Raw genomic sequence first — 27,894 nt, 5'->3', positions numbered from 1 at the left:
ATCTCAGCCACATTTTCTAACAGATGTAACAGCGTGCTGTGCCTAAGTGGCTGGTTTTCTGTGCACTTAAGTGGGTGCAAAGTTCGTTCTTCTGCAATTTTTGTGGAGTTTTACAAGTTAAAGCTTTACCAAAGCAATTCCAGACACGTCCCCATCCCTCTGTGGTAATTCGAGCAACTGGAGAGCTTCAGGAGTGACTTGGTTGTTGATGCTAGAACTTTTCCCCCTTGGGGTTTTCTTTCTCATTCTCCTGAATCCATACCTTTCCCACCCCCATCTCACCTCCCTAAAGCATCCACACATACCACCCCAAAGCCAAGGCAGCCTCCTCCTCCTACATCTCACCCCCCACCACTTCTCTACAACCAAAGCAATATCAGATGCTGTTGGATAAGCAGCTCTGTGTGGCCTCATGGCATGTGAAGAAGGGGATAACAACTGTGCAGCCATGACATCTGAAGCAAATGCAGAGACACCTTCGTAGGTCTACTGTGGGTGTCCGCCAAGAGGACAGCGAAGAAAAAAGGAAGGTGACCCGTTTCTTTCCTGATATATACCGTATGTAATCTGCTACTTCTATTTGCACGGTGACAACGACCGGACCCATATCGGACCTTTACGAGGCTGCGTTTGTTGATCAGGTGAAGGACAACCCACTGACACCAGACTTGATAACACCATAAAGAGATTTGAGAGAGTGCCAGGGGCAAAGACGGAGTCGATAGAAACTTATCTCTGTTGAGATGGAGCCGAGCCAGAGGTAAGAGAGAAAGGGAGGCGGAAACTTGGCTCCTCTTCCCCACAAAGTATCATCATTAAGGCTGTAATGCTGCACAGTAATGCTCTCACACTGAGGAGTTTATCATCTCCGCTATTGTAATCAGGTACAGCACACACAAAAGAGTCAAAACCACAGAGTCCCTATTCCATGAAGATGGGAATATGTAGGTGGCTTTGACAGAAACTGAGCTTTTAAAGGCTGTGTCAGTAAGCGAACAAAGCAGACATATGCTTGGTGCAAAAATGAGTGTACTTGAAACAAATCCATTAGTATGTCAGAAGCAAAACACTACATTACAAAGAAGACTTGGACTTTGGTGTCAAGTCAGGTAGCATTAAGAGTAAAAGGGCATTTACATCTGATTGTGCTGCCTACATGCTTTTGTGCAAAATCTGATTTAATGTGTCTGAAATACATCAAGAGGAAATGTGCAGCAAATGTGGTCACAAACCAATACCCAAGTTATTCTGCCATCTCAAGGACAGCTGTCATTTATGTGAAAAGCGTTCATGTTTATTGTTACATTTCACTTCCAAAATTAACTGTAGCACTAACTGCAAAGTGTTACAGTTAACACTAAATAAAGAGTGATTGTTTCTTTAAATCTGTGCTTTCAGCAATCCAAATTTGGCATTTTTAGTAAATAAAGTGTTAGACAAACATGATGTTACTTCACAATATTGGTAAATTTACAAAAACTATATCCAAATGCAGAGGCAACACAAACATAATAGGCCCAAACAGTAATGTTTCTAAAATGTTTAAAAAGATAAAGACAACTTTACCCCAGATTTGAACAATACTACAATGTTACAAATGAAAGAGAATATTGAAAGTTTTTCCAGGGATAGAGAGAGATCCTCTGGGTGCATCAAAAGGCAGTGAGCTCATTTTGTAGTGTAGAAGTTCTTTTCAGTTTAAAAATGCACAAAATTTTCACAGAGAGACCAGGATGGCAGCTTATCAAGAGGTGCAGGTAGGATTTAAAGGTGGACAGGCCATTGTGTCCTCATGTCAAGGCTTCAAACTCATCAAGTCCACAAGGACTCTCAGTCCTCAAAGTAAGGTATTGTAACACTCTCACCTGCAATGCACAACGTGAACCATCTCTACTCTGACCCCTAGCTAAAGAAAATCTTATCATGTCGTTGCACTGATCAGTCTATGCTCCACATCCCAATGAACACTCCACAACATTGAGATGTTTTCAGCTAGAAATCAGTACTGATGCCCAAAAAATAATAGCAAAAAAAAACTTCCAAGTAGGTGATGGTGTTGAATATTGATTATATTGCAGATGAACTAAAACCCCTTACCTCCAAACACATATAGACTGGACTAATAAAATTGTATCATCATTATTTTCTTTATACAGAAATATGACGTTTCACCTTTTCTATGATCCAGGCATTTTTAAATGGTTGAAAATATCTTGGAGACTGCATTTACACTCAATCAAGTGTAAATGGGGGTCATAGTGACAACCTGTTCCAACCAATTCCTCTTGGTAAACTGTTCATTAGCAACTCTTAATTAGCAGAGGTTCTTTGCCAGTATAAGCATATCATGATGTGATAAATGCAAAATTATGGATCTACAATGAAGTGATGTGCAAAAGTCATGTCAAGTTGCATCGGACTTTCTTGTAATCATTTAAGTTGTCTTGATTGTCTACTAACATTCTAAGAGTTTTTAAAGTTTTTTTATTATTATTATTTTAGCTGCTTTTCTGTGTTACTTTGCCCTTTTATGATGAAATTTCTTAGGCAAGTCTCTTTATTCAACATATAAACCATTTAAATACAAAAATGCTCCTGAATACAGGAGATGAACCACGGACATGTCAGTAGTTCAATCTAACAAAAAATCAATTTTAAAAAGGATCCTTTTGTACCAGCAGTCTGGCATCAATGTTTATCTAAAACACTAAAAACATATTGCAGATGAATCAAATGAATCAGATGAATCAGACGAAGGATGATGCATCTCCAAAACCTTGAGTAAGCTCTTTGTCTTATTTTAGAAGCCATACTGCATAATAAGACATCATGGTCAGGTACAAGAACAGACAGAAAACGAGTGAAAACAAATCGAGCCAAGAAAATCTGTAAAAGAGCTCTAGGAAGCATGCAAAACTACAGTTCAAGACCTCATTTTAGAAGAAAGCAAGAAAATCTGACTTGTTGGAAGCAAAGAAATTAGTGATGGCTTCAACTCATCAGTGCAAACAAAACTACCCATTTATAATCCAGTTCAGTACAAATTTAATAAATTGGCAATCTTAAAATAGTAGGATGCATAGCCTAAAAGCAACATTCTGAATTGTATCATCAAAAACTCACTCTGAGTTGGTGATGATGTAGCCAAAGTGTCTGTCCTTCCCTCTGCTGGAAAACTCCTTCACTCCCACGTGGACCAGCTGGGTTTTAATCTTCACGTCCTTCTTCTGCGCCTCCTCTGGCTGTGCAGCCCCCTCGGGGGCCTGGTCGGCCTGCATCCACCTCTGGATCTCAGAGTCCACCCTCCCATCAGGCCTCTCTGCTCCACCACTCAGCCGCAGGGTGGACCCTTCCTTCGCGGGGATGGTCACGATCTTCTCCTCTGAGCGGTAAGGGGCAGGAACTTGACCCTGCCTCGTTATGCTGTGGACTCTCTCCAGTCCAACCATTTTCTGGAGAGGAGCTGGCGGCCTGCTCTTGACCCCCGGCGCACCACCAAAGGGCTCCTTGTTGAGGTAGTCAAGCAGCTTGGAAAATATGGCCCCATGCTGTTTGAGTAAGAACAATTTTATTTTAGAAATCAAGAGGACATTTGTGTTTTTAGGAATAAATTGAACAGAATTAGTTGTTAAAAGGGATACATATATGATACATCTTTCACATTTACTGAGAGAGGAATAATATTTTTTTTTCCTTACAAATAATAAAGGTCACATTAATTAGTTTCTCTTGTCTGTTGATGAAAATGCTGAAGACAAAATCTGAAATTGTGTAGGGTGGTGTCTTTCGAATTCAAACTACATGTCTATTCAAATCCTCCTTTAAAAGCAGCAGGAACAAGTAAACAAAACTGTGTCTTGGTCACGTCTCATTCAAAAAAATAAAAAATAAAAACACTATTTGTTTTGTAGCAGAGTAATTTATAATTCACCTTGTCAGTGGACTCTTTTTCTGCAACGTCTATTCGTTGGCCTGGAAACAAACACAATGTATGTCAGTGCATTGTACAGAAACAAGGTTCCTCCTTTGTTTAGCAGAGAAAAACAAATTATGACAGAAATCTAAAAGAGTGAGAAATGTATTTAGCAGTATTTTGTATGAGTATTACACATGCAAAACCAACAATGCCTTGTACTCGTACATTATTATACATAATATCGTACATAAACACTAACCTTGTTGTTTTAATGTCAGAGTTTCCTTAGGTTTTGGATTCAGTCCTTCATTTGATTTCAGATTCTGGTCTTGATTCAGAAGCATTCCTGCCGGCTTCTCCTGGTTAACCCTCATCTCCCCCCTGTGGTCACCAGCACCGGGTACTGGCTCGACCCCATCAGTAAGCTGCTCCTCATCCGCCTCCTGCAGAGCTCCTGTGATGACCTCAGCAAGATGGTCCAGATCTTTGCCCATCAAAGCCTCCATGTTAAGGCTGTGCCTCCCCAGCTGATTCACCGCATTAAGGATGAGATGATCTGGAAAAACAGGAACAGAGAACAGATTATTTATAATTTTACTTTACAGTTGGGTTTCATATACTACCAGAAACTCAAATGAATTTTCTGAAAAAAAAATTCTAATTGACGAATGGTCAAAATTAAGACATACAAGCTCAAATGTATACATACATCCTCCGTCACATTCAGTTAAATATCTCTTTGCATGCTGCGTCTGAACCACCCCATTTAAAAGCTCCTGGCATCAGTATTGGAGTGTAAAATCTGTAAACCAAAGCTACAAAACAACTGCACCTACCATCCATGAGGCTATGAGGGTCTTTTGCAGGGAGCCGATTTGGGCCAGATTTGAAGAGCAGTCTGTCTAGATTAGGCTTTGCCGTATTGGAGCCAAAAGCAATCTGTGGGTCTGCATGATTGCTCTGAGTAGGCTGAAGGTAGCTGAGGTAGTGGAGTTTCCCCTTTGGCCATACAGGCTCTCCATCAGTGATGCCCTGCTGAGTGCTTGATGCCTCGGGAAGAAGCTGCTGCAGATGGTTGGAAAGGAGTTTGCTCCTGTCAGGTTCATGGCTCAAGTACGTTGTACTGAGTTTGGGGTGTCTGCCATCGCCACTCTTGGTAACGACTTTGGTAACTGGAGGTTGGCCAGCTCCTTTCTGGAGGCTGTAGATGGTGGTTTCCTTCCAGGTCTGCTTTGGTTTTGGCTGGCTGACCTTTTTCAGAGCCTCGGGTGTGATATCTTCATTCTACAACACATTGTCAGCAGTCAGTTTTAGAGCATTATTAGTATGTGTAACCATTTTCATGAAACCAGTGGAGGTTATGAACCAAAATTGTAGTAAAACTTGTTAAAAAGACAAATACTATTCAATTTCATCTTAATTTTTTTTGCAAAGGTTTGAGGTAATAACTAACTGGGAATCAGCTTGTTGGAGGAGCTAGGATTTGTGATTGTCTTTTAGCCAATATAAAGAAAAATCCTTTACTTTTTGAAGTATTTAAATTTACTTCAAACAATATGAATACTTTGGGGTTTTAGAAAAGTGGCCAGTAACAGAGCGTCTTAGTATCAAATTTTCCTTAGGTTCTCAGTTTTTAAATGTGAATGATCAGGTGTTTAAATGAACATATTGTGTCCTTTAGCATCGGATGTTAAATGTTTCAGTAATATACATACTTGTCATAATAAGATAAGATTTTGAAGTGTAGCATCAAACAGCAGTGGATAAAATAATACACATAAATAATACATGTTACAATGCTAAAAGCATCACATTCTGATTTGTGGAATATTGTAAACAGCATATTACAACATTAAGCTCAGAAACAAAATGTGTGAAATGACAAGAGACAGCATGTCACAACAATGAACGAAGATTTTTATTATGACTAATGTATAAAACAGTATAGATACCACCTTAGTTAAAAGGTGAACTTTGAAAACATCTGTATGTTATAATCAACAATTGCAAACCTAATGTTTTCTTTTGCACTTTTATAGAAGGGATACTTGGGAAAATTCACAGGATGCATTTTCATCCTGGCCTGGGCTCTTCAATAACTATTTGGCTCAACAAGAACATCAAATGAGCTGCAGTAGGGGTCAGAGCTGATGTGACAAGCTTCAGAATAAGAAGAGAAGCAACCTGCACTCCACCAGACAGGGCAGGATATGAATAGGGATTCTAGATCAAAGACAACTGCCCTTGGAAATTGCATTATGGAAATCCCAGATGAGATAGTGTCACTCAAAGAGTAATTTCATGCATTTCCACAACACACCACAAACTTTAAAAGCATATCCTCCCAGTGTGAGAAGTAGCGGCAATCCCTTATCTAAATGGGGAAAAAAATGATTTCAAAGTTACCCCTATGAGTTTATATTTCACACATGATGAAACATGTATTTGCATTACAATGCGCTGCTACGTACACAGACATTTAGAGGTCTTTTTAACCATTTGGCAATGAAGATGGAGTTGATACTGGCACCAAACAGAGTGATTTTGTCCTTTTTTTGTGATTCTGTCCTGTGAGAATGGCAAATCATTCTTTCCATCTGAGTCAGACGAGCCCACGCACACAGCATACAGTACATCTGATGCACTGAAAAGCATTATTATCCATGTCACCGCAACACTAATACTAGCTCTCTCCCCTGGTGCCATTTTCTGTCTTTCAAATGTATACAGAGAAAATGTCAGTCTTTCCACGGCCAGCATACAGAGAGACCCATAATGGCATTAGCTCAGCAAGACGGAGGTGCTCTGCCATTCATGCTAACCATGTTTGCCTCTTTCCATCACGCCACACCACAAAGGATGCCGTTCCATCTCTAAGAAAGGTCTTGAACTCTTCAACTTTGCATTATGGATGCAGTGACACAGCAGCAGGAAGCAGTCCACATATAAGAGATTCCAGTCATATCTTGCACAAAGCGGGACGTCCACCCTAAATATTATAGTTGAATAATGTAAAGAGGTGATGGAGGACCTTTGTGTAAAAAGGGTCCCCACTCAGTGGGAGAGAGAGAAACAAAAGCAAAGCAGCGACAAGAGGACAAATGCAAAAGACAATAAATGACTCTTCTGCACCAGAGGTATGATAGGAAGATATCCTTTCTCACTATACCACCAAATGACTTTTTGTTTACATGTTTCATTGAGAATGGAGATGTAAAGTCTTTCGCAAAAGTCTTTATATGTCACATTTAATAAAGAACCACATATCATCCCGTTACAACTACAAATTAATACATTTTATAGGTAGCTTATGGGATAGACGAGCACAAACTGGCATTTACTTGTAAAACAGAGGGAAATTATGTCTAGTTAATTTTTCTCTAGGATTAATAAAATACTTTTGAACAGAATTGAAAACTCAATTTACTTTATATGTCAAAACGTTTCAAAATCTTTCACATTGAGTTTTCAATAAATTGATCAAAAAGACATATTGATGTGAAGACCTGATAGCACAACTCTCAAATTTTAATACCAAATCTCTTTTCTCATTCTTAAGTAGCTTTTTTAATTTTTCTTGTTCGTCACAGGTATTCATTTCTTTTACAGTACTGGGATCTCACCTGAATGACTGGTTGATTTTCTTGTTGCTTTGTGTCAGCGTCTGGCATAAAGCCCAACCCCGTCAAATACTGCTGAAGGTTTCTGCTCAGCTCTGCCTGAGTCGGTCTCAGCTTCCTGTTTCTGGAGCTACTGTATGCCGTCAGCTGACTCGGAGAGGGGCTCTGCTGGCGTACAGGGATGTTCCTCAGTTTGGAGAGCTCTCTGGAGATAACCTGCTGAGTTATGTCGTCCCGCCACGTCAAACCTGGAAAGGGGTCAAGGTGAAAACTGTTCAGTCTTTGGATTTTAGGTGTTCATTTCACAAGAACGTCAAATAAAAAAAAATGTTAAAAGTAAATTTTTTTAAGGTAATAAAAAGCTATATAGAATAACCCCAAGTACAAGCACTTAATGTTGGTCAGTCTTCTTGAAAATAAATTGAAATAGTGGAACAGAGCTCCTACGGAAAAAGGAGCAGAAGCAGAGCTGACTGTATAAAACCTTTGATCTGGAAATATGATGGAAACATAAAATCTACTTACAAACTAATCAACTCAAATCTCTAAAGGTGACATGTGGATTATGTAAAGCTATAAAAGCAATGGGAAAACAAGAGCCATTCAAGACAAATATGAAATAAAAGACTGTAACTGACAGCAAACTCCAGTTTTGTTTATTTGGTTTGCTTTGGTTTTTTGCTAGGTTGTTTGGCTTTTTTGCATTACCTGCACCAGAAATTTCAGTCATTACTTCCTTCATTATGTACTCTACTTGGTTTTGTTGGTTATGTTCATTCCCTTTATGTCTTTATGTTTTTGGGACTTGCCTTCCCTGCAGCCCCTAAAGTCTATTACCTTACGTTTTGAGTTTGCTTTGACTGGTTCTTAACATACACAGTGCTTGACATTAAGCTGTAGAATGACAGTAAAGAAAGAAAAGATGCATAGAACAGCCATTCAACAGACCCGGGGAGAATGCCGCTCAGTGGCCTGATGTCTTGCCAGCATCTCTGCTAATTGCCAACACATAGCTGTGATGCAGAACTCCTGGGCAGGGGCGAAGAACAGCGGTGCCAGGACCAGATGGAGCTACCCAAGCAAAGCAGACACCCAAAGTATGGCTCTTTTCCCAACATGCCAAGAGGCGCAGAATTCCATCGGCAAAGCAGATCGACATACCTTAGATGGTATACGTTCCATTGGAGCCAAGATACCCACTGATGGCACTTTGGTTGCAGCACATAAGCATTTTTTAATGAGGAACAACTACATCCACAGCAGTAGAGATTAAGATTTATTTTCAGGACTCATAAAAGAACAATGCCTCCGTTAATGACGTGGACATGCTTAATATCAATGAACTAACAAGTCACTGTGGAGATATGAAACATGAAGGTATTAACGCCGCAGAATGTCTTCATTAGCCTGGTTTCCCACCCACACAAGATATTTTCAAAGGCATCCATGAGCACAGATGAGGATCTGAGCGATGCAGAGGAGCTGTCGATGCCTCCAGTCAATCTTGGCAGCGCTGAACGGAGCACAAAGCAGCGTATGTTGTCACCGTTCTGGAACGCAGCTCAGCCATCCATCCGCAAAACAATGACAGTTAACTACCCATGGCTTACCCAATGTGGGGCCTGCTGACTATACGTTGCCACAGTGATGATCGTTTACGCTATTATCAGTGTCAGTGGGGAACTTGGAGCTGGCGTTCCATATGCTACCTGCAGTTTACTGCAGCTGGTTAAACGCTTCCAGAGTAAATGTGTTATTGCACCCTAAACGGGGTGAGACTAGCTTCATTGGCTGTGTCACCTCTATCCCTTTATCTCCTGGGGATGCACTCATTTCCATACGTACCAGCCTTTCTGAGCCTCTGATGGGCACCCTTGAGGGGAAAAGGTATGTCAACACTAATTACAGAGCCAAAACGAGCTATTTTGTACAGAAATAAAGCCAACGAGAGCGCTGATGTGGCTTTTATGGTTGGATTTCTCTCAATGGACCTGTAGGCGGATTAATCTGGAAGTGAAGAGTCAAATGCCATGCAATATCCTCGATAACTCCGGAGTCAGAGCAGACTTTGTCGTCAAGTGCTGCCACTTTCTGCCTGTTAACGGTAGCATCCCAGCTCGGGCAAACACCTCCGTTAATTAACGCTTTGCCATTAGCACAGCTTTCAAACAAGCATGATATTTCAGTTGGCCTCCTGTCTGTTTTCTGTGTGACACAGAGAGGCAGAGAGGGGGGTCTCCTACATATTCAAAGCCTATTAGATGATATCCTGTCTACAAGTCTTCTTGCTTCATCTGGTGTTTTTGAAATGCAGATTTTCCCCTTTCCTTTACGTCTGTCCACCGACTGATTTTAAAGGCATTAATTGAAAAGACTGTGAATAATTTAGCAGCAAGTTGGGCCTAATTAGCCAAAATGAAATGTGTCACTCTGAGTTTGACACACGAATGTAACAAATACCCCATTGAGAAGTCAAGCAGCAAAATACAACACATCCATGTCATATTTTGGTGTTTTGAATATATAAGATAATTTTATTTTATAAAGCATTTCACAATCGTATTTTATAAAAAATATATATATTTTACTTTTATTACATAAATTTGACCTTTGAATTAATAATAAAATTTTAAAAAGCGCTAATTCATCAGTAAAACAGTTTACAATTACTCATCAATTACAGTGAATATGGAATGTAAAATAATCACAATAGTTAAACAAATCTCTGTGTAATACTGTACTTCACTATGAATGCATGCAACACACATTATGTGACATTTTGATATTTACTACCATGTTGAAACATTTCTTAAAAGCTGTCTGTAAGCATTTAGAAACTAAATAGATCAATCGCTGTAGTTTTGAAAATGATACTATTACCATGTTGAGCCTGCTTCTGCTTGGTCAATTTATAAGCCGTACGGTTTACTAAATGGAGGTTCTGTGCATGCATAATGTGGTTTGGCAATGTGTTACTAAAGTAAATAAATGAAAAGGATTAAGAAAGAGTTAAATATGGTGCTAAGCTTACTTTTCTTTTTAAATTATCATATTAATGATAAATAAAAATACATCAATGTTTTCTTTGATTTTTTATTTATTTTTTTACTCTGCCTTGAGTGGACAATAAATCAAGACTACAACTGTGGTATTTTGTTCAAAAATTTGACAAGAAGCATGTTGTAATTACCTTCACTTTCCCCTGCACTATATTGTCAACGTTAGGAACATCTTTTTCTGAGTGATGCAGAAAAACTAGTCTGTCATTTGTTACTTCTGGGCTGAACAAAACAAAACAAATGCTGCAACAATAAATACAAGACATATAAGGAGGTCTTAATTCTTCATGTTGCGTTTTTTCATTGGCTCAGATTTAAATCCATAAAAGAATCTAAAACTATTATCTCATAAATAAACCTTCATCCTCCACCTTGCAGAGTCTGACTTCATGTTTACCTGAAATCTGGCAGGTTGTACAGAGGTTCTACAGGTTCCTAGAAGTTTTACAGGAAGAGCGGGAGGCAGATCTTTCAGTCATCAGGCTCTTCTGTGAAACAAGCTCCCAGTCTTCTTTGAGAACCAGACACTGATTTCACTGAAGTTCAAAATTTTGACAAGGCTAAAAGTTACAGGGGCTGGGATTCCCTAAACTCTACAGTCATGACACTATTTGCTGACATTAACATTTATTCATTATCTGTCTATTTTTTGCCACTAATTGATGGTCATGGCCAAGTGCATCAGTGCTTAATCTTTGTCCATCTTTCTTATCCAATCAATCAGCCAGTGGTGATAGCTCAATTTTAGCCTGTTTCTAATTGGGTTTTTCTCCTGTCTTTCCTCTCCACTGCTGCCCCATGATTGCTCAGGAAGGGAAGCCGCTTTGATAGAAAGATTATATTCTAGATCATGATCTACCGAATATGACCATATTGTATAATACCTGGATAGAATTAAATTGTGTAGTTAGATTACAAATTCTAACCAACTTTATTTAACTTAATAAAAATCTTGTAATTTCCCAATTCCTTCTGGTTTTGTGCCTTTCTGTAAGAAAGGGAAGAAGCAGCTTGTTCCTGGAGTCCTATACCTTCTTTTTCTTAGTTGTAGCAGTTTCTATCATGCGTGCTAGTCACTGTTTAAAATCTTCCACTCTGTCCAGCAAGGTTGAGAAGGAACAGTTGGGGTTTTTTTTGCTCTTCGGAAATCTTTTTTTTTTTTTATTATTATTGCAACAAAGTTAAAATAAGAGAGTTTCTTTGATGTCAGTTTATGGTCAATGACTCTTCTTGATAGACAGTTCCTGTCAATAAAGCTAATACAAATGTCACAACGCATCATCTTTACTTGTCTCTGCAATGAGAATATATCTGCTGTACCATGCAGGTCGAGAGGACAATCGACTGCAGGCCACTGTAGTTTAACATGGTCCATCAACTAAATCACAATTACTTTGTGAAAGGATTCATGCTGTAGTGCATTCTGCTGAGTCCCGTCTGCTCTGTAGTTTGAGCTGCTATAACACTCTGTCCATAACAACTGTGTGTTAGCTGAAGCAGAAAGCCGAGTTTTCATCCTTTTGGTTCCAGAAATAAAGATTAGGGTTTTCAGGTAAACATTGCAACACATTATATTATAGTGATTTGATATTGGCAGCTGTAAAGTCCTGCTTTAATCATTTAAGGCAGATGGCAATAGTCTAATCTTTTCTGTAAAGGAAACTATTTGAAAGTGTGATCCATGCTTTTATTTAATCCCACTTAAGATTACTGAAATGGACTTCATGCCAGTCTTTGCCCTCTGTTCCAAAACACTGCTGCAAGTCTTTTAACTGATTCTCAAAGAACACAACACATCACCCCTATTTCCCCTCACTCCATTAGTTGCCTGAGCTATTTAGAGTTAAGTTTGAAATCCTTCCTTTCTGCTTTTAAATGTCTTAAGATCTTTTCTCTTCATTCCTCTCTGAGCGTCTTCATCTCTACTCACCTGCTTGGTCCCTGTAAGGAACAAGGTCTAGGGGAAGCTCGGAGGGTTCAGGCCCTTCTCTGTTGCTGCTCCTCAACTCTGGAGTAACCTACCCCTTTATATTAGAGAAGAGTCTACTTTCAAAAATCCCCCTAAAGCCCAATTTCAACATCAGCAAGGCATAGTTTAAATCTGACTGAGAAGTTCTAGCATGACTCTTAGTTTGGTGCACAAAATAGCTCCTCCACTGTTGCTGAATTAAAACAATTCTGCACGAGTGGGCCAAAATTCCTTTACTGGGATGCAAAAGATGGATTTTCAGCGGCAAAAAATAAGTTTGTTTGGATAGTTTTGCTACTCATAACAGGATGGACAAAGGCACAGTTGTTAGGACTGTTGCTTTGAAGCAAGAAGGTCCTCTGTTCGAAGCCAAGCTTAGGTTCTCACTTTTCATGTGTAGGTTCTCTCCAGGTACTCCAGCTTCCTCCTACAGTCCAAAAACATGACCGTTTGGTAGAGTGGGCTCTCTAAGTTATCATGAGGTGTGAGTGTGCATAGTTGTTGTCTCTATGTTGCCTGGTTATTGTCAATGGAAAGATGGGATTGCTTTTTTCCTCCCCTTAATAAATTATCATTTGCTAATTTGTATCTCAAATAATCTTTCTCTTATAATGGAATTATGTGGATAATACAAAACATTTAAGAGTGATAAAAAATAAACAAATAAAAAAACAAAACTGAAGAAATTGCACATGTTTGTTAGTCTTGGAAAGTGTGAGAAACAAAACGCTTTTCTTATTCCAACCTCCAGATTATTGCCTCAGCCAGAACAGCTCCGGCAGACTGCTTGCTCAGTGATTGTTGTCAACTGAACAATGTCTGTTCAGGCTGGACGTTTAGGAAGATGCAAAGCAAATATTTAATTTTAAAAGACTGTATATCAAATTCAATTAACCGCAGCAACCAAAGTTATTCTCTGTACGAGGCTAGGCAAACACAAATATTTAGTGGAGCTTTAATGAGTCCTAAGCAGTATGACAGCGGCGTTCGTGCTTATAAACCGTGTGGACAGACTGTGAATGCACACAGTGAATATTAAAGTTGCTTTGCTTTGGGTGCTGCCTGTAAAATATGAAAGTCATTTGCAGATGGATGAGTGTGCCTTGGATTCGCAGGTATTGTGATGAAAATTTAATACTAGACAATGTGCCGTGCCGATGGGGACGCATCCAGACAACCCGAGCCCCCTTTGTTCCAGGGTCAATTTCTATTGATCTGACTGACATTCGTGTTGTGCAGTGAGCAGAGATTGTGTGATTTCTACCTACTCTGATGCAAGATAAAGAGGATTGTAAATCGATTTCACTGATGCTCGTCCTGTTTTTTTTTTCCCTCTCCTTCATCTCTTCAATTTAGCTAACAGTACAATGGTCTCTACAAACCTGTCTAAGCTCAAAAAGGACCCCACGCCCCAAACCTACACACCTCAAAGATGACACTTCAATAGCTGCTGAGCTGATAAGAATAACATGCCACAGAGCATTAACTACGCATTGTGGACTCAACGCCAGATAACGGCCATCTGTGGACGGGAGTCTTACAGACGGTTGAGGGGGAGAAATGTTTCAAAGTGATGATGTCATGTCTGTAGAAGGCTGTCTTAAAGCACAAGGTCAACGAATAAGGAAAATCATTTAAAGAATTGGATCTAAAAAAATCCCAACTACATATCTGGCTGTCATCCTCCTCATTTTTATGCGTTTATTTCCAATTATGAATTATTACAAATATGCAGGCTTGTTTTGAATAATTATCCATTATTTCATGCTTCTTTTCTTCCCACTTTACCCACGCTTCTAATAAATTTCAACATTTGTCCACGCCTGCTTAAGAGAATCAGGCTCAGAGTGACCTGCAAAAACAATTTGGATGGAGGACATCTGTGGTTATGGTCTTGTTAAAGGTTTCTACTGCTCCCTGGTGGGGCATAACTGTCAGTGCAGGAGCATGAAGCCATAAGAGAAACTAAGTGCATCTGTTTTTTTAACTTTTAATCACAATACATATCTCCATATAATTTACATGCAGGCAAAATTTTTGTTGGTTCTATATTTTTTTTTTTTTTTGCAGCTGTTATAAAGACACTAGATAATATTAGGCTAGTGATAGTTTCTTATTTCATGATGACAGAGTCACAAATGTGATGTATTTAATGTATTTTATCAGGAATTTCTGTTTCAGAAAGAAAGCAGAAATTATTTGTGAAGTGAAAGAAAGAAAATACCTCAATTTATAATTTTCTTCTGCAAATTGTAAATTCCAGAAGGTGCTCTGATCAGATGAGAACAAAATTCAACTTTGGAGCTAAATGGGAAGTAAAAACAACTAATACTGCACATCATGTCTAACACGTCATCCAAATTTTATTTATGTGTAAAAATGGCCCAGATTAAAATCCAAACTGAGAATCTGTAGAAAGACCTGGAGATTGGTGTTTCTTGACTTTCTCCATCCAATCTGATGGAGCTGTTGAGGAAAAATGGGCAAAGATGGTAAAAACCACTGACCCAAGAGTTGCAGATCTAAAAAGAAATACTGACCTAGAGCAGTGAATACAGCTTCATGCCACACCATTCAGATCTCAAAAACATAAAAAAAGTACACCTTACAATTTTGCACTCATTTATATTGATCTCACTCATAATATAAATGAGCCATAATATACTTAAATGTGTTGAACTTAAGCATTCAACAAACTTAAGTTTGTTGAATGTTATGCAACAACATATTGAAAGATTCATGGGATGTGCAAGGCACTGCAAGTTCATCACATAGATGTTTATAAACTGCCTGAAGCTGTAAGCTGCTTTAAAGCTCATCATCAGCCACTGGCTGGGTGGGAGAGACTGATGTGGTTGTCCTGCACACCTCACAATTACCCAACCACAAAATTAGCTCTAAATGTCCAACTAGTACAAGAGCCAACAAGACTGGCTATTGGTGTTAAGCGTGGACAGCCAAACAATGGGCTGATATGAGTCAAATGACCCGTTCTAGCTCTGTGGCAGTGTGTTGTGCCTGCCAAAGAGACAGCTTGGCTGATTTGGCTTGCCTCATGCGAAAAGGCATTGTCTGTGTGACCCACCGATAGATGACGAATGCAAAAGATAGACTCTCAGACAAAGCTTGTACCTCTGTGAGCCAGCTTCTGTAGGAGGATCCTGAGGCGCTGGAGAGCGGAGGATGAGATATCGTACGAGTACAGATCTGTCCCGGCCAACTCCTGGCACCTTCCAAACACTCCATCTACAGCGGAAGGAGACAGAGGGGAAACGGTGAAAACAGGTTCATGAGGTGTTGTATTGCACCTCAAAGTGAGAAGTGCACACGGTACACGTTTTTCTGCACTCTTTCGACTGTTCTGTTGATGTCAAATAACATCTGCTGGCTCAGATGAAAAGCTTTCGCTGTGAGGCTCCTGCAGTGTTTTGTACATCTGATTTCCTGTGTTGTGTTCTTTTGTGAAGGGGGGTAATAGCTGACATTTCTTCCTCAGACAGCTCCACGATAAGCAGACATTTATGGCAGAAGGGACTTTATCTGAGACCTTGGTAATCTTCCTATCAGCAGGCCTCCCGCTTGGGTTGCCAGGCAACCAACGCCACAGACAGACTATCAACACATAATTCAATGACTGGTGTGGACCTCTGAAGGATGCAGAGGCTTAGGGAGGCATGTGGGGGTCAGGCAGCAGTAAGCGTACACAAGGCCTGGAATTTAAATGAACTGAGCTGCCATGTTTTCTCCAACAGGAGGATGAATTCCTGCACCTCGTTGACGAAAGCTTGCAGAATGCAAAGTTCAGCAGAGAGGCAGGAGATGAAGTCAGAGCCGTCTCCTGTGTGCACATAGGAGAGCCATCAGCAATGCAGTCGTCTGAGCCTGTGTAAGGTATGGTGCCATGATTAGGTGGGGACTAATGATGTGCTTCAGCACTTGGTCATACACCACAGCCTCTCATTAATTAGCCTCAAGACATTGAGGAGTGACAGCAGACATCAATAAGACGGATGCTCGGCTACATGCCTGGAACCACAAAACAAACAAGAGTTAATGCTCATTACACGCTGTGGTTTTCTCTTTTCACTTCTAATTCAGTTTGAACACTTTAGCAGGAAAACATATGATTGCAAAGCTCATAGATTTTTATCAATTCATTGACTTGTGATTATCTGGCATTGGATCGCAGGGCTAGCAGGTCCAGCGACACTATACAGCTACCTCTGATGGATGCCAAGGCATTTCAGAACAAGAGGGGACTCATGGTCTCTCCAGCCTGGTGTGTGTGTCTCCTGGAGTCTGTCCCTGACTCAAAAGGAAATACCCTGATCACATGACCTCTTCACCTGACTCCTACACGGTCATTTAATTTCTAGCAGCTTTCACACAGGAGGTGATGAGCGTACATGCAACCATGTGCCTTACACTGAAGTAAGACGAATTAAACTGAACTGCAGAACTTTGGCTCTTGCAATCTAATATGTGTCCACAAAGACCAAGACAGAATGATCACATATATTAACTTTTAAGACACAGATTCTTTGTTTTTATTATCTCCAAGTCGTAATTTACGAAATTGCTAGAAATAAAGTCTTGAAGTAATTCACTCTATGTGTAGTGAATCTATAAATTATGTGAGTTTAATTTTATGAAATAAGGAACAAAAAACATGCTTCCTTTTCCTGGTATTCAAATTTTTTAGATGCATCTGTATCTGAAAGGGATTATATGATAGATCTTCTAGCTTGGATTATCCTCTTGAGCCACAATTGAGTTGGAGCATGTTGTTGGGGGAGAGAGACGTCTGAGTTTTTATCCTATGTCATTCGATCTCAAATAAGAAGCATGATCGATAACATCTGGAATCTGATTCTTGCCAACCTATTTCCATTTTCCCCCTTTTCATTTTTTCTATTGTTACAGGTGACAGAAATCAGAAAAATGTCAGATATTTGGACTCGATTGCAACCATTTCAGCCAGAGTTTCACAAACAAGTCAGAGATGTCAGAAAAAAGATGTGCAAAAAAAAAAAAAATAAATATATATATATATATATATATATATATATATATATATATATATATATATATATATATATATATATATATATATATATATATATATATATATATATATATATATATATATATATATATATATATATATATATATATATATATATATATATATATATATATATATATATATATAAAATTTGAATCTAGAATTTGGCCGACTGTGGTATGAAGTGTGATTTTGAGTCACCACAAAAAGACATAATAACTTCAAGATCCTCAGAAAAACAAAGAGCAGCCCAGTTAAGTTTAGCTTGCTGAAAATAATTTCCCCCTTAAACCAGGTAATTCCAAAGAGATTTCCATTTGAAAGTGTCATATTTTTCTTGTGCTTTGTGCTTAGAGTACAATTCAGTGAGAAATTATTACATAAATTATGAAATCTGACAGTTGGCAATTATAATCATATCCTAGAGGAGGAGTGGGTGTTTTCTACATGTCTCCTTCTCAAATAGCAATTCTGAACAGACAAAGCTTGGAGGAGCCAGAGAAACATCACTCAAGAGAGTATAATATTCAGCAGATATTTTGAGCAGAGGAAACTTTCCACCCACAGAATTTTGTGCATCAAAGCACACCAACTGCCTTTTGTTCGCTCACTTTGTTTGCCAGAAATCTATTCTAACCATCCCTGATGACATAACTCACAAAATGAATCCCCAATTTTTCCTGTCACAAACAGAAAAACATTCTGAAAGTGATAACCGCTCACTGTCTGATGTTCTAAACTCTCCAGTTTTCTTGCTGATGGCAGATGTCGCATGTCCATTTTCAGGGATATTCCTGTTAGCAAAGAGATGTTCAGGGATTCGGAGCCTTGAATATAGAGGCTCAAGGTGCTTTGCAACAAAGAAATCCTTGTTTGGCAAACGTTAACAAGTGATTGAATTATCGAGGTGGCGCCAAACACAGAGATTTGTTCTGTCACTTTTCTGCGCGCTTTCCTGACACCAGAGGGATCAGAACAAGGCTCATTGCAGTTGACAGCTCGGAGAAAAAAAACAAAAAAAACAAACCCGCTTTTTCCCCCACGCTATTTTTGACAGCGAAAAGCAACATTTTAATTTCAGGCCTGGAGGAGTGCAGCATGTGTTGCATCCATAGAGGCTTGTCAGAAGCTGAGAATAACGCACAGAGAGGCTGAGCAAATCAAATAGCGGGGAGTTCGTACTAAAATGTGTCAACATTTGTGTGGAAATACTTAGCATGAGGATGATTTTTTTTGGCTTGTCTTTAAGTAATAATTAAAGGCCTTGATCAACAACATACATATAAATATAAATCCTATGCAGTACTGCAAAAATGTCACCCTGACATCTTTCTCCTCTATTTTTTGTTACACTGAAATTGGTATGAGATCACGTAACCAACTTTAATATCAAAGACAAATACAAAACAGTTTTTCAATGAGGATTTTAGCAATTGTTTCTGTTCAGTCACCTCAGAGGGCCTCTAATCACAGTCACATAGAAGCTTCTCCAGTCATATTTACCTTTTTTTTAGTACTCATTCAGATGTGTACTTGCTGTTGGACTTCGAATCATTGTCCTGCTACATAAGCCACTTATGCTTGGACTAAACCGATGGTTGGAAATTCGGCTTGTTAAGATTCTGAAGTAATGATGTTCTTTTTCAGAAATACTGTTTCAGTTTTGCACCAGTAATAATGAGATGCTGACCGTCCACAAACGTTCACTTTTATTTCATCAGCATACATAGTACTTCTCCAAAAGTCTCGAGGGTAATCATATGTTTTTTTAGCAACTCTAAGGTGTCCTTTAAGTTACTATTGGTAAGTACATTTTTCCCGGTCTCTCTTTTTAAAAAAAAAATTATGAACAGTGACCTAGACTGTGGAAATTGAGGCCTGCAGCATTAGGTTGCTCTGGGGTTTTGTGATCTTCTGGACGGGTCATTATTGTACTCTTGAGTAATTTTAGGAGATCAACCTCTCCAGGAAAGGTTAACCACTTTTTAATTTTTGCAGTTTGTGGCTCTGCTGTGGGTCGTTTAATCCTGAAGTCTTAGAAACTGCCTGTAGAAACGTTTTAAAGACTCATAAATTTTGTTGCCTTTGTTTCTCATCTGTTGAATTTCTTTAGATCAGGACATCATTGCTGTTTCAGATCTTTTAGTCTGCATCAAGATGTCAGAGAGGTCCAAGTTATGTGATTTCTTGATTCTACAGTTGGGGTAGTTATGAAATCAGGGTGTAGCTTGAAAAAACTATATACAAAGAAGGTATATTAGATTAATAACTAACAACTAAATCAATATGGGAGGGATTTGTTTTTTTTCTTACATCCAAGTTGGTCTGAATAGTCTATTCTCCTAATTTAACTGTCTGATATTAAAATTTGATAAAAAAATATTTTTACAGCACTATTTTAGGGTGATTTATGCCTTTTTATAATGGAATGAACAATATAAAAAAAAAACACTTTGATCAATGAAACTCTTTATAGGTATAGAACACTACCCAATAGCAGCACTTTCACAGTAGAGCACCTCATGTAAATAAGCAGTGTGTTGACAAGAAAAAAGAAGATTTCCTACTAGAAAAAAAAAGGAGCTTCAAATCCAGACGCTGTCTCTCTTCGCACTGTGACAGACAGCGACACCATTCTGACTCTAAAGCTATTTAAACTGTGAAAGCTAATGCTGGAGGATAACAGGAGCTTGTACTAAAGCTGACAGTCAGCACAGCGTCTGTAAAAGACTGTATGTCAGGAGGAGAGTCGAACGGACCCGGGAGACAAATTAAGACGGAGTGGAACAGGTGTATTAGTTGTGTAGGTCTTGTCATGAAAATGAATGGGCTTAAATCAATGCCCCGAGACTGGATCAGATGCGGTCAGCTAATGAAGAAAAGGTTCAGGAACAAAAGCTAAAGTGATCAGGCTATGATTAATGGAGTGTTTACGGGCTATTTTGGCCTTTTAGCTATGACAGTTGTAGCTTTGAAATGATAATTGTATTCATGCACATTTAAATGGAGGAATAAATAAGCTCTCTCCATGCTGCAACAAAAACATCCTGCCAACTGGATTCACTTTTGCTGCATAAATAAGCTTAATTACTGCATTTCTATTCTTCTAACAGTCTCTTCATCTTTAAATACAGAACTTCAGCCTCCTCTGTTCAGTTCGTACAGACTTTGATATTTGCATCTTTTATGTTTACTCTGCAGTTCAACTCATTGATCAATAGAAGCATCACCTAAATCACTTAAGTTTAAAATACAGAGTAGACGTTTCAGACAGTATTGGCCCGAGAGGAGGTGGGATAACCGCAGATCGATGCAGCACTGTTGGTTTGAGTGTTTAATAGGAGCCAACCGACGCCCCGAGGGAAACATCCAGCACTTATCCACTGCACTTTGGTTTGAGCCTATTCAACTAGTAAGTCAAACACTCTGGAGAGTAGCAAATTAAAATGCCTTTCCAGGTAATCACTTATCTTTTAAGAAAAATGTCTAGAGCAGCACTATTCCGAAGATTTTGAAGAGAGTGAGTTGACAGCAAGAGATTGAATGATGGATTTATTAAATCAATGATAGTAATTTTGTTAAATACTAAAGACACTCCTTCTAAATTTACTTTTAAGTATTAGTCCTGATAAGGACTATGATGCTTATTAGGGTCATACTGAGCAGTTATCAGCAGTCATGATTTTACATGCCCCATTAATACTTGAGACCCTGCTCTAAAAACACTGTTATTATAGCTCAAACAACAAATATACTTTAATAGGTATTAGCACACACAGCCTTAGCACTACTGCAGAAACCAAGTGTTTTTTATCTCCACTTTTGGGGCGTCAGCCAATCACAGCCAAGGAAAATTAATGGCGTTCCTGGACTGGCAGCTTTGCAAATGTCAACCAATGATATGCCAAGAAGCATCCGCCGAGGGATATTAGATTCCCGAGCTGAATTTTCTTTCAAATATTTAGATATGCTGTACAGAAAAAATTTCCGTGAATAATTTGGAGTCATGTTCCACAAAAAAATCTACAAATGCAATAAGATACACAAATAGTCAAAGGCCCACTGTAAAAATATCTAAGATATCTAAAAAGGCATTACCTCATGTTTTAATGACATCTATTTTCTGTTTCTCTAAACTGAGATGACGCAGCGCTTTCTACATCATGCAAGACAGGTGTGTCCAGCTCTAATCATCAAGAGTCCTGCCCTTGTTAGACCTTTCTCTGCTCACACACAGAGATGCTGTTGTTTCATTTTGCACTATTTTGTGTTAGGAAATAAAATCCTAATAAAACACACTAAAATGAATGGTTTTATAAAATGTGAAAAAGTTCCAAGGGACACTGTAGATCCGAATTACCTGCAAGATATTTACACTTTAGCTCATAATCGCTAGAATATCTGGTCATTTTGAACCTCTTTTTCCAACACCACCCCTCCACCCCCCGAACCACCCTGCATGGCAACAGCTCGGGTGAAGAAGAAAGCGTTTGGCCCAGCCCAGAATAAACCAGGTTACTCCATCAGGGACTTTGAGAGAGTGAAAGTGGCAGACCTAGTTACTCCCACTCATCATCTGTCTGTGCTGTGGCTGCTTCTCACTGAGAGTCCAGTGGTGAGTGAAAGAGGCCAGACACATTGCAGCCACAGAGGGTTGTGACACAACTCATTAATATCTGCTAATTTACATACTGTGTGGAAAACACACACACTATTTATGTCTTTCGCTTTACGGTACTTTTATAGCACAAATCCGCAGCTTATTGCTGACATTCCATTTAAGTCGGATAGAGACAGTGGTGTGAATACACATCATTAACATGAATTATATGCTAATGCATCTACACTAAGGAAGAACCTTCTTTCTGCCAGTAGATATTTTGTTATTAAGCTGTCAGCATTTTTCCTCGATTAGTCTCCCCTCTGAACAAATGCAGGATCTGTAATTAAAGTGGCTTCTCCTCGGCCCTGCCTCCCAACCCAGTTCCCCTGAAACTGGGTTAATATGGAAATAAGTGAGCAGGGCTCCACATTTGCTGCTCCAATACAGTGCACATCCAAACACAATAGATCAACTGAGTATGGTTGAGGTATTTTATAGGTCCCCTAGCTTTATTTTTCATGCTAAACATCCAATATGAACAGTATTATTTTTGCATCATGTCAGGAAACTGTGTAGTTAAAAAAAAACAAAAACAAAAAACAGAAATCATAACATTTTATATTTTCTTCAGGACGGATTTAAATACCTGTCAAGCTTGAGTAAATAATTTAAAAAATACTGAACTAAAACCATATATCATAACAGTGATCATTTTTCATGATTTTATTTAATTAAAAGATCAAAGAACATTAGCGAATTCAACTCATTCTAGACATAAAAAACCCTCTACGGAACACCAAGAAAACAAGGAGTAAACTCAATGTATTTATTTATTTTGACAGAATTTTGAAATGAATTTGAACCAGTTCATGTTCAAGGTGATGAACCTAGCTCAGAATGTATAGATGAGGAATTAAAATAATAAATATTAGAATTTTAATCGTCTTTAAGCAACTTGGAATCATTTATTTTTTAACAGTGAACTTGCATAATGTTCTATATTTGTAGTTATCTTTGACAAAAAGAGTCATTTCCTTTGAAATTAAGCTATCTTACTTATTAGTATTTAAGGTTTTAAGAGTTATGTATAATTCAGGAAGCTTAACTGAATCTAAATATACATGAAAAAAGCTATTCTGAAACCCAATCTAACCATTTTTTTATCCATAGCATTCTCTAATAATGTATTATTATTAGATTATCATGGCATACAAAAAAAAACCTGCATCAAAATAATACAATAAATGTCAATTGTTATATTCCAAAAGTCTTACTTTTATTTTAAATTAACAAATTCTACCTGTCCTATCTTTTTCAGCTCTAGTTCTTTTTTCTGGTTCCAATATTCAGTCACATTATGTTCTTCAGCAGGCCTACTGTCTATCAACTACAAGTCGAGCCCTGGCTTGCTTCGTCTTGATGTGTAAGAGGTGCACTTAGTCAAGACATTGCAGACAGTAAATGAAGTGAACTACAAAACCACCTCAGCGAAAAGACATTTGGTGAAAATGTTTGCAGGGAAAAAAGCAGCAGAAAAAGGATTATTCCATACATAAAAATCTCCCAGCATAGGGGAATACATTTGCAGTCCCCTTGGCTCTGACATGAAGACAATCTTCAATATCCACCTCCTATCAATTCCCTTCAAAATTACAATCTGCTGTGTGATTCGTCTAGGAGACCTGACATTTCCCCTCTTCATTCATGCATTCATCAGGCGACACATTGTCATGGCAACCACGGGGACAGACACATCCATCTTCCAGCACAAAATGGTTTGTATAAGAGGTTCTCGGCGTGCAGGGAAAACCTCATCATGTGAAGGGAAACCAGTTACAATATCAATCAATGCTGCAGTTACTGTGATGCTTTGCTGATGTAGATGTGTTCCTATTTTAGAGCTTTTCCCCTCTGACTCCATCTGAACTGAGCAAAAACAGAGTGTGTCAAGATCTAACCCGTTGGTCACAGTTTACAGTATGCAACCTTTATCTACCAGCTTTACAGCAAAAATCATACCTATGCTTTGGGCAACTGTGTGTAACTGTAATGGTTGATGCTACCACAAAAATTTAGTACTTTATTTTTAAAAAGTAGAGAGAACCAGGACATGGAGAAGTAATGTACATTACAGTTATTCTTACCGTTGACGCAGAACTCATACGGTGCACAGAGCTCATCTTCAAACAGGCAACCTTAAGGGCAGTGAAACAGAGAGAAGAGCCAATTAAAACACATTTCAAAATGTCTCAAGAATGTCAAATTGTTTGTTCAGAAGAAGCCATAAAATTAGTTAAAGTGGTACACTGACTTGGACCAAGAGCCTCGAAGCTAATAGTTCAGTCATCAATTAATGTGACTTGTCCTATGCTGACTGACACTAATACCAGAACTCCATTGGCAACGTTTCACTATATGAATGTTGTATGAATATTAATGAACTTTAACGCATCGGTTCTCTCAGATGGAGAACCGATGTTCCAGACTAATAAAAGAACAGATGGCGGCAGCATTATGAGAAGCTCTTGTCTGCATTCATATCTCTCTCTGGGGAGAGGCAGCAAATAAAAGAGGGCTCATTGTTCTGCTTGCTGATCAGCAAAGGTGATCTTGCACATTTTACATTTTTTAAGAACCAAAGAGGACCTGCTGAATGTGGATACGTATTTCAGTTTAGCTGTCATGTGAATGAAGGTCTCTTTAAGAATTTTGCATGATGTCATGTTACACCCACACACTGCAATGGATTGAACCGTAGACCCACACACGTAGTAAGTGTGTGTTTTACTTTGGTACCTATTAGTTAAAAAAAAAAAAAAAAACAGTCCAGCTAATTGCTTTCAGTAGTAACCTAGTTATTGGCAATATTGGTGGCAGCATCATGCCAGGATTGGGGTGGAGGCTCAACCTCCAGCTAACATCCTTTCTTAAGCGGAAACTTTCTACCCTGCTAACTTGTTTTTTAATCCTGGTAAATGCATCGGAAAAGGGCATAACCCCAGAAAACTACCTTAATTCCTGGAAAAGGTGCGTGCAGTAGAAGCAAGTCTTTAGACTTGGTCCAGTCAAAGTCTAGTCCTGAATCGTAGAGAAAACACAACTCTAAATGAGTTTCTAAACCTCTCACAAAATCTGAGAAAAGGACAGGCACAGATCAGAGTTCGTGGAGTTTGCAGTTTGGCAACGAAGATGAGAAATACAAACAACTGAGCCAAGCCTCGGCTGCCTCTCAGCTAGTCTTTTATCTTTATTATTTCCCTCCTGTGCTCATCAGGCTGAGTGACAGAATTGGATGCACACTCTTGGTCCGATAGCCTCGATGGACGACAATGAGAAGCTCATGACCGTGAGCGAAGAACAGGCTGGGAAGGAGGAGACGTCTCTGTCAGAATTCTTTAATAATGAGAAGAGACCAGTGCAGCAGGCCCGTTAATCGATTGACACAGAAAGGACAGATAATGAGGACAGGTGTGGACGAGAGAGAAAGTTACCGAAGTTTGTTCAAGTTTCCCCACTTACGGATTTGGCATCAACATCATTAATCTGTTCCGTTTTAATTTTTTCTGGCCACACATGTGTGGAAATATAATTATACAGATGCTGAAAAGCTATCTTACTTAGGAGCAGAGGGTGCTTTTCATGAAATTGTTCCTTTCAGAGGTAATGGCCTTGATATGTCAGCAAAATGGCTCTTTAATGATGCAGAGGGAGGCATCATCACTGTGCTGCAGGGTCACTAAGCTCTCGGTAACGAAAAGCAGAATGTCCTGAACTCAGAAGAAGCTACTGAATATTATTTTGTTCCATACACGGTGTACTCATCATACTAATGGACAGACAGAAAGCAGTACTTTGCAATGAGAAGACCAGTTCAATCTGGAGAGACTCAGACAGAGAAAATGAACAGCGATTAAAAAAGGTTTATTGACAGACATGAATTTAAAGTACTTTGGCGCTCGGGCCCCAGCTGTGGTCATCAAGCTGTGAATTGCAATAAGCTTGGATGAGCATTCCCGATGTAGGATAGGAATGTCATCCCCCCGGGACCGACCCTGGTGGTGGAGGTCGGAGAAGGATGCGAGCTTGAGGATCCGGGCGAGGGAAGGTGGAGAAGGGGTGGAGGAGGGTTGAGCGCGGTTGGGATGCGGAAGGAGGATGGAGGTCCTTTTCAGCTGGGCCTTGGAAGGCGATTGGACGTGACGTGGCTTGGTCCAGCGTTGATAGGACAGCGGTGATGGGCGGGATGCTCCGATAGGATGAGCCAGGTGGGGCTAAAGAGTCTTCCAGTTTGAATTTGCGCCCAGGCTTCATAACAAGTGTGATGAAGATATGAATTTCTAAATGAAAAATAAGGAACTCAGTCACGTAAACGCTATTAGAATAAAAATAAAAATGTACCCTTTTGTGAATTCTGTACACATAAACATCTCTGCAGTTCAAAACAGTTAAAAAAATATTTTTTAATCACCTTTAAGCTTAATGTTTGAATTTAAACCCAGAATGGTTCATGTGTCTATGTAGACTTCAACGTTGTCACTGAAAGGGCAGCTGATGTCTATGCCAAAGCCTTTGATCAAATTTGGCATGTGTAAAAGAGGAAATTGCATATTTACTTGAGCATATTGAAATCAGGGCGTCAGGAGACGAGTCTGGTGTTTCGTCAAGGTTTCCCCATTTCACACAAATTGGAAATGTGTAAAATAAAAGTCACACAACTCTGTGGTGAGACCAGAAACACAAGACCCAAGTTGTGTGAAAGCCTCATTTAGTGCTGAAGGACTCACTCTGTCCCTCTTGACCGTGCATCTCTGTATTCTGCAATTAGTGTCAGTCAGTTCAACTTTACCTCCTCATCACTTCCCTGCATAATTCAACGGCTTCTCAGGGAGGCGTTGTCAGCTCTCAATATTAATTACGACTTTAAACTAATGACGCACCCAGCCAGGCACAGTCATTCAGATATAATGTGCGTGTATGTTTGTGTGAAAGGCAGGGACACGGCACTGAAAATGGGACATCCACCCTCCGCGACATGTCAGTGCAGGGATGATTAAAATGCGCTTTTTAATTAAAATGCAATCAGTGGATGCTGCCGATTACCTGAGGCTGGGAAAAAATGTTTGTTAGGAGAAAAAACGAGAATGTAAATCTTAATGAGACATCCAGGCAAAGCCAAGCCGGATCATCTAATTTAATTCTAGAACAAGTTTACAAGATAATTTAACAAATATGATGTTTCTTTAAAAAAGAAAAAAACAATATATTTTTTTTTGATCTGGTCACCATTACGATAATTAGACAGCTCATCAATAAATTAAGATTAATGAAGGGATTTGAGTGGAAGTAGTTTGTGCACAGTGACCAAAAAAGATAACTTTGAATTGTTTATCTGCTTGCGATTTAACTCTCATGTCAGTGTTTTTAACTTTTTCCATCTGTGACAGCCTTTTCTTTTAGTGCCGTGGTTTTTAACTTTTTCATAATAAACGCAACCTCAGTAAAACAACAGATTTTTAAAGCACTACTGTTCTGCAACAACATAACAGGATTTGGGCTTTTCAAGAGTTTTTATTAAAAATATGAATAGAAATAAGGAATGCTCTTGTCGCTGAACGATCCAGCTAAATTATGAATTTCAATTTTACACAAACGAAAACATTCA

At 39.0% G+C, this 27,894-nt stretch overlaps 1 protein-coding gene across 1 annotated transcript in view; it reads right to left on the bottom strand.

Moving 5' to 3' along the window:
* Window positions 1-27,894, bottom strand: part of ptprn2 (protein tyrosine phosphatase receptor type N2) — a 144,951-nt gene that overhangs the window by 103,253 nt on the left and 13,804 nt on the right. The window contains exons 2-8 of the mRNA XM_044104342.1: window positions 24,377-24,427; window positions 15,697-15,810; window positions 7,540-7,784; window positions 4,753-5,200; window positions 4,176-4,472; window positions 3,932-3,972; window positions 3,124-3,548 (exon numbers count right to left, since the gene is read on the bottom strand). Of these exons, the coding sequence (XP_043960277.1) occupies window positions 3,124-3,548; window positions 3,932-3,972; window positions 4,176-4,472; window positions 4,753-5,200; window positions 7,540-7,784; window positions 15,697-15,810; window positions 24,377-24,427 (1,621 nt within the window). The remainder of the gene's footprint in view (window positions 1-3,123; window positions 3,549-3,931; window positions 3,973-4,175; window positions 4,473-4,752; window positions 5,201-7,539; window positions 7,785-15,696; window positions 15,811-24,376; window positions 24,428-27,894) is intronic.

Source organism: Gambusia affinis, linkage group LG21 (assembly GCF_019740435.1).
Source record: "Gambusia affinis linkage group LG21, SWU_Gaff_1.0, whole genome shotgun sequence".
Classification (NCBI taxonomy): Eukaryota; Metazoa; Chordata; class Actinopteri; order Cyprinodontiformes; family Poeciliidae; genus Gambusia; species Gambusia affinis.
The sequence above is the reverse complement of the archived record's forward strand: the minus strand, read 5'-3'. Positions and strand labels throughout refer to the sequence as shown.